The 10,000-nt window shown below is 45.4% G+C and overlaps 1 protein-coding gene across 1 annotated transcript in view; it reads left to right on the top strand.

Moving 5' to 3' along the window:
• The first annotated feature begins 3,023 nt into the window (after positions 1-3,023).
• Positions 3,024-10,000, top strand: part of vstm2a (V-set and transmembrane domain containing 2A) — a 51,714-nt gene continuing 44,737 nt past the window's right edge. Inside the window, exons 1-2 of the mRNA XM_063206099.1 lie at positions 3,024-3,102; positions 3,959-4,134. Of these exons, the coding sequence (XP_063062169.1) occupies positions 3,024-3,102; positions 3,959-4,134 (255 nt within the window). The remainder of the gene's footprint in view (positions 3,103-3,958; positions 4,135-10,000) is intronic.

Genomic DNA, 10,000 nt, shown 5'->3' with positions numbered 1-10,000 from the left:
AATATAATGAGGACCTGATTCTGGGCCCCTCTTTCCCTAGGTTGGGGGACTACCTACCCCTTTGTTTCCCCCTTGGGGTTGCCTGTCTGTGGGGTACACCTGGATGAGCCCTGTGTATATGTAAGTTGGCGGGTAGGTGTTCTCTGGCTGTGCTCTCTGTTTAAGCAAGTCTAGGTAAGTATTTCTGGATGAGTATGCCTGGGTGTACTAGCTCTCTAAGCAAAATGGTGGTTACAGCAGACAGTAAAATTTGCAATTGTAATACAACAGTAAGAGAGCAGATAGAACAGTGTTTGAATCAACACCAAAAAACTTACTGTGTGGGGAATAGCTGCCCCAAAACAGAGGAAGAGTATCTTTCTTTAATTGCGGCGCTTAGTGAATTTGCTGAATCACTATTCAGGGATGCCTCGGCTCAAACATACAGCACTAATTGATTCCTGCTCCCCCTCTCTCATGGCATATGGTGATGGTAATGAGTGTTTGTGGAGCGGAGTGAATTATGAAGAAAAAGATTCCGGGTACGGTTCTCTTAGGGAGCACAACGAAGTCGCAGGCGGGCACACTCAGTCAGGCACATGTGCGCGGACACAAACGCATATGCACAGGCACAGGTGCGAGCACACACACATACTGTACATGCGCACGGGCACGCGCGCGCACACACACACACACACACACACACACACACACACACACACACACACACACACACACACACACACACACACACACACACACACACACACACACACACACACACACACACACACACACACAGAGAAGTCGAAGTTATGATTCATGGTGTTCACAATAACTAGTGGGCTGTTTATATCTGCTCTCCGCCCACCACTTCATACCTGTTTCACATCATCCATTTGAAAATTGTTATTGCAATCGTCATGCATTTAGACCAGATTGAAACTATTCCTGTTGCAATATTCAATTCCACGCAATGTTCTGTCACCAGCATGTTTGCGTCATTAAATAGACATGAGTCACTCCTGAGTGGCAATTTAAAATCATTCCATGTTTCTCACCCAAACCATTAATTTTGAATGGGTACTTCTGGGTTTAAACCCATTTTACCACAGGGTTTTACCAAATTCAGCATTGCCGTCAGTGAACCGAATGTCTAAAAAGCTTTATAGCCTGTTGATTGTGCACTCGTTGTCAGGTTTAATCCTTGTAAGGTGTTTGTGTTACATAGAAGGTGTTCTGAAGAAAAAGTCCTTTGGACCCGGGCGTATAGAAAAATCTTAAAAAGAGAAAAAATATCTTAGCATATTTACCCTCATGTTCTTTCCATCCTTTTTGTGACTTTCCCTGTATGTTCATTTTTTGCGGATGATAGATACAGTACATAGACAGAAAGATGAGGAGACAGTGAAGAAAGTGAGTAAACTCAATCCAAGCTCTCTGATTAAACCACAAACACGCACTTTGTGCAAGGTTGCAACACTGATGCACACAGGACCACTGAAAGTTTTGGCCGGGCATGGGATAAAGTAATCTGAAAGGGACCTCCACTCAATACAATGTAATGGGGCCCTTATTCACAGCCCTCTCTCTCCCTGGGCCCGGGACACCTTACCCCTCTGCCCCTTTGTGAGGAACATGAATCTGGAAAAAATCAGATAGTGAGCCAAGGCCAGTGAGTCTCAATGTGAAAAATAATCATTTGTTCTATTTTTGCCAAGCAAAAACCCCCTGAAAATGAGATCAAAAGACCCAAACACCTGGTTACGTGAATATTTGGCCTACATGTGTCACATGCTTTGCAAAATTTGAAGTGTTAACTTAGCACTCAGAGAGTTGAATTAGCTCTCTTCGTAGTGGCCCTACTGTGTCAAGGTTGAGTTTACTCTGCAAAGATGTACTGTGTGTCATGTTGGAAGAATACAAGGAGCCTTTTGATGTGTTGGGAATTCTGAAACCTTGGCATGCCCAGAGATATGGAAATATAGACATAGATCTGATGCACTGTGCTTTGAAATCGCACAACACGAAAACTTTTAATGCACATTGCTATCATGTCTGCTACCAAGTCAAATACATCCAAGACAATACATGATATCAAAGCTGGGCTTAATGACTGAATGATGGAAGCACAGGCTATTATTTATGACTCTACTCGAATCCCCATCTTGAGTAGGCCTAGGTGTCTGGGTCTCTAATGTCAAGATCATGTCAATTCCTAGGAAAAAACGGCTATGGAAATGTGGAATAAACGAAATATATCGAGTCAGCCAAAGGTCGAAAGAAAGCTTTTTCAGAACCTTCCCCAATAATGGAGCAGAGCAGAGCTGAGCAGGACAGGTTAACGTCGGGCAGGACACACACCCACACCCGAGCTCATTACGTATAGGCGCGGGGGCTCACTTGCGCACAGTACGGGCACGTTGACTGGCAGGAGAGCATAGATACGCTTTGTGTAGGCACTGGAGAGAAGCCTCCTTGTGAAATGTGACTAGAAACGCACTGCCACTATAGTTATAGCCTATATAGCCAGTGACAATACGGGCAATACGGAGACACTCCATCAACTACTTAAAAAAAAACGCCCGAATTATACTTGCCCAATGTTTTTACTTTCATCGTTCAACTTTGGAGGAAAAAACCCTCTAAAAAATGTTAACCACGAGGGCATTTCAGAGAGGATGTTTTCCACTTGTGAAGAGGAGAGGTCTGTGTGTCCGTAATGATTCAGCGTTGTGCAAAGCCTATGTGCAGCACGCAATAGGGAGCTGCGCACTGACGTTACGAACGCGTACCAAGAGAGAGGCATAGAACCTATTATTGCACTTCTCGGCACCTTGCGGGGACTGCACAGTCGCAAGTCTTGCAGAGCCAGTGGTTCCGACAACTTCGGGATAAAAAAAGCCCACTAAGACCCCAGTATGATTCCTATTCAATATTCCGTGTTCCAACACGTTCAGGCGGCATCTATGTAAATCTCGGCGCAACTTTGCAAATCTGATTCTTTTTCGTTTCTGGCTGATGCGATTTCTATCTCTGGAGGAATGATGTGGACTCTACATGACGGCATTGGATTTGTTTTCTTCTCTGGGTTATGTATCCAGATGGGGTTCACTCTTGAAGGTAGGGAACGAGCAAATTGTACATGCTTATGTTTTAAATCGCATTAGCTCCAGAAACAAGCATAAACTGTGTGAAATTATAAATCAGGGTATTCCCCAATAATATACTGGCCTAAGGGGTCCGACACTTTGGCATAGCCTCTCAGGAACTCGCAACCCAGATAACAAATCGTTCACATTTTAAACACGTTTTTGGCCGACGCAGTCGCTGCATCAGACATCAGAAAATTCCGACATTTTCTTTGAAAAGCTCAACTGTTGATTGCGAATGCAGGGATCACTGACAGTGTCGTACACACAGTTGTCCGTTTTGAATGATACCCGAACTAATTCACTGTATTACGAAAACATGTCATCAAGACTAAAAGAATAACTTCGACGAGGCGGCATGCGCGACTTGCATTTCAAGTAGCGGATCTGCAGAAATTGAGTTCGATAGTGGGACTGCAGCTATTTTCAGGACCATGGACAGCTCCGTCAAAGTAATCAGCAGGGAAACACGGCAGGCAGATGTGTTTAAAACTGTATTTTGAGTCTCTACGCATTTTTTTGATTACTATTTACTGCCTGTAGTTTGATCTGCTCCATCATCCTAAAATCTAGAATGCGCGTCAAGACTCCCACACCATTCGCACGATTTGCCTTTAACCCTCCAATTAATGCCTCTTTTTAGGTAAAGAAGTGTATGAGTATAAATATGATCACTCTTTCCCAAACACTTATAATCTCTCTCTGAAAGACCGTAAAACGGTTTCCCCTATCCAGATTGAACTGTTTTTATGAAGGGGGGGGGGGGGGGGGCAATTAGCCTATATGGTTTTGATGTGGCCACTGATACATGCTTGTACATTTCGCAGGGAGGTTTACGAAGATACCCGCCAACATAACCGCTAAAGAGGGACAGAACATTGAGATGGAGTGCGCTTTCCAAAGCGAGACTGCATCCGTGTACTTGGAAATTCAGTGGTGGTTCATACGAGCGCCGGAGGAGCCAAGTGAGAGCGAGGAAGAGGAGGAGGAGATGGCCACGGAGGTAGTTTATTGTTTTAAAGATAATAATGTCCACAACTCTTTTGCTGCCTTCACCGGTTACCATACGTTTTGCTGGGTTTTCCATATTGAGTCTGAGAAATGTGCGTTGGTATAGCCCATTACCGGTTTCATCACGCCCTGCCCCGTGCTGTGTTTGGAATGAATATGTCACATGCTGCGAATTGGTGCCCACCATACAGAATGACATTGCAGTGGGGTAAAAATGCATTACACACTGTTGAACGGTAGTTTAGTTGATAGCGACCTTTGCTCTAACATTGGCAACACTTGGCTGTCAAATGCCTTTGAATGCTGCGCTGCCTGCGCACACACCTCACCCACACAGAGACAGGCACCCTCACCACCACAGCCTCAGGCATCACCGCACGCGTCCCCCTCTATAAACCACACGGTGCCATCATAAAGGAAAAACAGACTTTCGGGTTTTTCCCCTATACACATATTTTCACCATTGCGCACAGTATGTGTGCTGCCAATTAGGCCTACTCGTCACACCTTGTCCTCAAGCTGTTTCTGAAATATTACTTGTTTGGTACATTTCGACAAAGTTTGGTGTTGGCAGGAGCTCAACCTGACACGGGACAGAAGGATGTGTTGCGCCCTCAAAACACCATCACGATGTGCGCACGGAGAATGAACGCGCTGTTCTAAGGAGCCGTCACCTGGCTATTGCTGTCACTCATCACACGTAGTGGGCAATAGCTGCAGCAGCTTTGATAACACAATATCCTTCTCTGGCTGTACGGGAGACGCAAGCTAGATGGAGAACTTGTTGCCTCTATTCCACAAGCGATTACCGGCTTTGATGTGTGAGTCATATCATGTGCTTCTTGAGTCGGAAAAATAGCAAAATAGAACATTATTATTTTATTATTATTATTACTAATGATGTATTGGTGAGGAGGAGGATGAAGGTGATGATGGAAATGAATATGAGGAGGTTGATAGTGATGAAACACCACAATCTATTATTTAGGATGTACAATGAATTATGGAGTCCATACATGTCCTGGGGGCTTAAGGCCACCCTGTAGTGTAGATGTAATTTAGTGAGAGCTCGGGTGCACGTGTCAAAGCTGCCTCCCACCAGGCCAAAGGGGTAGTGGGCTTATCTATGTATAGCTGTATTACTGTAAGGATCTGATCCCCTACGTATGTTCAAGATAGGGGGGGGGCTCCGCGGTAGGGATTTCATTTCCCTCTCCTGTAGATATCAGAGTGGAGGAGAGCCATAATAAGAGTGGCTATAGGGACCGCTGCTGACACCTACCGAGGCAAGGTGGGGGTCTTTGCTGCACACACCCCTGCCGACAGAGGGGACAAAGAGGTCAATCGTCCCGGGCCCAGGGAGAGAGGGGGCCCAGAACTGCAGGTCCTCATTACATTGTATGTGTTGGGTGGAGGGTGGGGGAGTTTTTAAATTGCTATGTTCCGGGCCTGGCCAAAGCTGTTAGCGTCCCTGTCCCCTGCCCTGTTATTTCTGACAAATCAAGATGGTTGTCTGCAGAACCATAGATGCATGTACCGTACACGCCTCTCAGCTCTCACTTTGAAACCTGACCATTGATGAGGCAGTCGGGAGTATTAGCCAAAGTACCATGCTTTTAGATTAGATGTAGACATTATTTGGGAATGCAGTGCCAGAGCTCTTGTATACTCTAGGCCTTTTCTGGAGGATCGATGTCTGGTCCAAACAATGGTTTTAAAGTGCTGAATAGGCATATTGTAGATGTTTAAATCTTTACGTCAGGAGACACAGAGTCTGTTTTTAGTATAAATGTTACTGTAGAGAAATGCTGGTTGCGAGTTTGCAAGAAAAGCAAAGAGTTTGAAAGGATCATACTGTAGGTGGGTTTGTTGTTTTCTTTTCGTCACGGGGGTGCGCACACAGGTTTGCTGTAGAAACCGGTTTAATAAAGTATGAAATATTTTTTGTGTAAACCTTTTATGAAGCAAAACAGTATGCAGACCACCTATTGTGAAATGCCAGCGACAGTTGTCTAGCACCTGTCAAAGTGTTTTCTGGATGTGCACAGCCCTTTGATCCTCCTCTCGTGGTTTTCTCAGCTGCTTTCAGGATGAATATCTTTCCCCACTCAGGGCATTGTATGGATATGGCATTCATTTGGGATTTGAAAGGTGGTTTGTGGTAAGAAAAATATGGCGAGGTGGAGCGGGGATCCATTTATGCTGCCTTTATGCTGCTATATCAGAAACGATGAGCATTGCCCCACATACAGTACCCGACTCAATGGCATCATACCTCATCCTTTGTGCACATGGCTGGCTGGCTGACAGTGTGTGTGTGTGTGTGTGTGTGTGTGTGTGTGTGTGTGTGTGTGTGTGTGTGTGTGTGTGTGTGTGTGTGTGTGTGTGTGTGTGTGTGTGTGTGTGTGTGTGTGTGTGTGTGTGTGTGTCTGTGTGTGTCTGTGTGTGTCTGTGTGATGTGTGTGTGCGTACTGTCGCTGTGCCTGCGTTATCATCAGAATTCATGCGTTGTGTTTCCGACGCGCATTCTTTTTTCATGGCGTGCCTCTGAGCTGTTGCACACGCTTTGACAAGGAGACAAGACAGCAATTCCCAGACTGACAACAATCCAACAAGCCAACCCTCGCCTGACAGCCTCTGATGTGCCATGTTAAAAGTGCTGATAAATCCTGAGCCGTCTTTCCCCCCCCTATTGTCAGCGCTCATGCGTACTGTACCACATGGGCTCTCAAGGGCCAAGGCACTCGTGGAGATTTTGTTCAGCAGGTGCAATTTGCTCTTCCAATTCATCACTGGCTGTTGTGTCTATTTTTTTTTATCACGGGTTTCATACAGGGCCCTAACTCACCTGGGCTCATTTATCTTGGCGGGTAAAAATAAATAAATAAACAGAAACCTCTCCAAATGTGTAGGGTCCCAAAAGACTCAGCCGTTGTTTATTGCTTCCTGGGAGCTTGTTATGGTTAATTATGTACATCACCTCTGAAATCCCATAACTCATCCAAGCACACTACACCCCAGCCTGCCTTCTGCCCAGCCCCCCCACCCCTCTACTCTAACACAGCCCAGCACAGCTCAACCCCCTTCTTTCCCAAACCACTCCCCACTACCCCCACCTCAGCCCAGCACAGGCTATATACAACAACAGAGCCCAGCCCACCTATAAGCTCAGCCACTCCAGTGGTTGTTCCCAATCTTTTTTCTTGAACAAACGCCCCTTTACCTCATCATAAACCTCCCAATGCCCCCTTGACCTAATCGTAAGCCTAATAATGTCCCTCCCCTTAACCTTTAAGAGTGTACCGTCACACCGGTGTGACGGGAATGTTCGGGCGGTGAAAGTTCTATAGAATTCTGGGCGTCATTCAATACAATATGGAATTGTAGAATCTTGCATTGTTATAAGGTTGATTATTTTTGCATTGTTATTAAGGTTAATATTAAAAATATCCCCCCCCCCTCTCAGCTGTCTCCTTCTCAACACCCCCTAAGGGCTCTGTACCCCCCCCCCCTGCTGTAGAGCCCCCGTTGAGAAAAAAAACTACTCCAATGCAGGCCAGCCCACCCCAGCACAGCCCAGCACAGCCCAGCACAGAACAGCTCATCTCAGCTCCTGCCCCACCCCTCAAGAGGAACAGCAATCTCAGTGCATGATGGATGTCGCCATATTGTACTCCACCTGTGCTTGCCTTGCCTACTGCTGCCACTCCATAATGCTAATAACTGTTGCATTTCCCACAACAAACATGGACGTGATAAGAAATGTCATGGATGAAAATGTGTGAGTTGATTTAAATTGTTATTTTGAGCCTTTTTGGATTTAAATTGTACCCGGAGAAAGTGTGACGTCGCACCTTTGAAGTGTTACGTATCCATAGTTGCTTCCACACCATCCTGCCACACTGTTGCATTTCAACAAAAGACTGGAGTGCTTTAATGCTTCAGGATTTGTAATGCAGAAGTTGATCCACATTTCTTTGGTGGAATTTCGACATTTTTCTTCATTGAATTGTGTCCAGAGAGATGGTTAATGTCAGAATTTGATGTGTTACATTAAAGTTAACTCTGACACTTGTACCTGCGCTGCATACATTCTCAAAAGTGTGACAATGCACCTCTAAAACAGGCAATTCAACGCTAGCAATTGTCCTCATATACTATATTATGCCTGTGCCTTTACCTTTATGTCATTGATTTCTCAGCTGCATCAGCAAATGTCCTCTCCTATTTGGCTCTGTGGTGACGACATGCCCTTGGCATGGGATTAAAGAACCTGTTTGTGGTAAAACAATGGATTCACACGCAGAGAAGAGATCTGTTTGTTTCCTTCATGCTTTATGCATATGGGATTCAACACAGACCTCCAGCACTTGCCATGTATCTACCATGCACCTGCTAGACACTATGCATACTGTCAAGCACAGGCTTATTCTTTTTTCTTTACTTTCTTTATTTCTTTTGAAGGAAGGTTACATCAGCTGAATTGGCTATTGGGTGATATGGCTGATTTGAACAAAAAAAATACCAAATTGGATATAAAACGCTTTGGATGAAAACTCCTAACCAGTTGCCAGAGGTTACACATCAGACACCTGAAATGAAAAGCGAGTGCGAATGCACAAAAAGCTACTTGGAACTTAATTGGCCACTTACGTCTGAATAAATCTGACTACAATCATCATCCTCAACCCCCTCCTCTCCCCCTAGAAGTCAAGAGTGCTAACACACACCCCTCCGCCTCTTTCTCAGGGTTCATTCAGATGGGAATGGATTTAATGGCATTGTTTCAAACAGCTACGTAGGAAAAAAAATAATAAAAGGTTTTTTTTTCAGCACACTAGAAAGATGATGCGTCACCCATTCAACCAAGCAGCATCTATTATATAAACTTGCAAGGATTTTTATTAATATAGTGCTCTTCCTCCCTGTTCACATCACCAACAATGTTATATTTTATATCATATGTATTATTTGGGTGAAATGTGTTGAAAAAAAGAACAGCTGGTTTACTAGCTTTACCACCCAGAAAGATATCGAATTAACTTTTAACACCTTCTCATTCAGTGGAGTCCTGACGCGTTAAATGAGATGTCTCTCTTGTGGATGACCCGAGCAGTGAACTCTATCTACCTTCCTCTCTACCCCCCACCCTCACCCCCCAGCCATCCAATCTAATCCAATCCCCCTTTACCCCTCTCCATTCCCTCAATCAGCTGCTCCTCACCAGTCAACCCAACACACACACCCACCACCACCACCTACACCGCCACCCTCACCATCCTCAAGGTAGCAAGCTCCAATTTCTCACCCTCAGCCCATCCACTGCGCAGCATCCATGGAACCTCTAACAGCCACCCTCACCTCCACACACACACACACACACACACACACACACACACACACACACACGCACACGCACATGCACACGCACACGCACACACACACACACCATCTTAGACACTGCCGTTTCACCTTATTACTGTCCTGATTTCTCTGGTAGGCACCTTTCCAAAACTACCAACCCCATTACAGCTGACCCACACACACCGACACCGACACACACACACACACATGCACACACACCGACACCGACACACACACACACACACGCACACACACACACAGATTTCACAATTACCCACCTCATCATTGTTCTGACTTTTCAAGCATTTGCTTTGCTCCGCCACACCCACTCATGCAGGTATGCTCGCACACACACACACGCATGCACGCACACACACACACACACGCACATGCACACATCAACAGTCTGAGGAAATTAACTCTCAACTCCACCTCCTGTCAACAACCCACACTCACCCACCCACACACATACACCCACAAACACCCCCGCCGCG

The sequence above is a fragment of the Engraulis encrasicolus genome, chromosome 9, assembly GCF_034702125.1.
Source record: "Engraulis encrasicolus isolate BLACKSEA-1 chromosome 9, IST_EnEncr_1.0, whole genome shotgun sequence".
Classification (NCBI taxonomy): Eukaryota; Metazoa; Chordata; class Actinopteri; order Clupeiformes; family Engraulidae; genus Engraulis; species Engraulis encrasicolus.
This window is presented reverse-complemented; position numbering and strand designations above follow the sequence as displayed.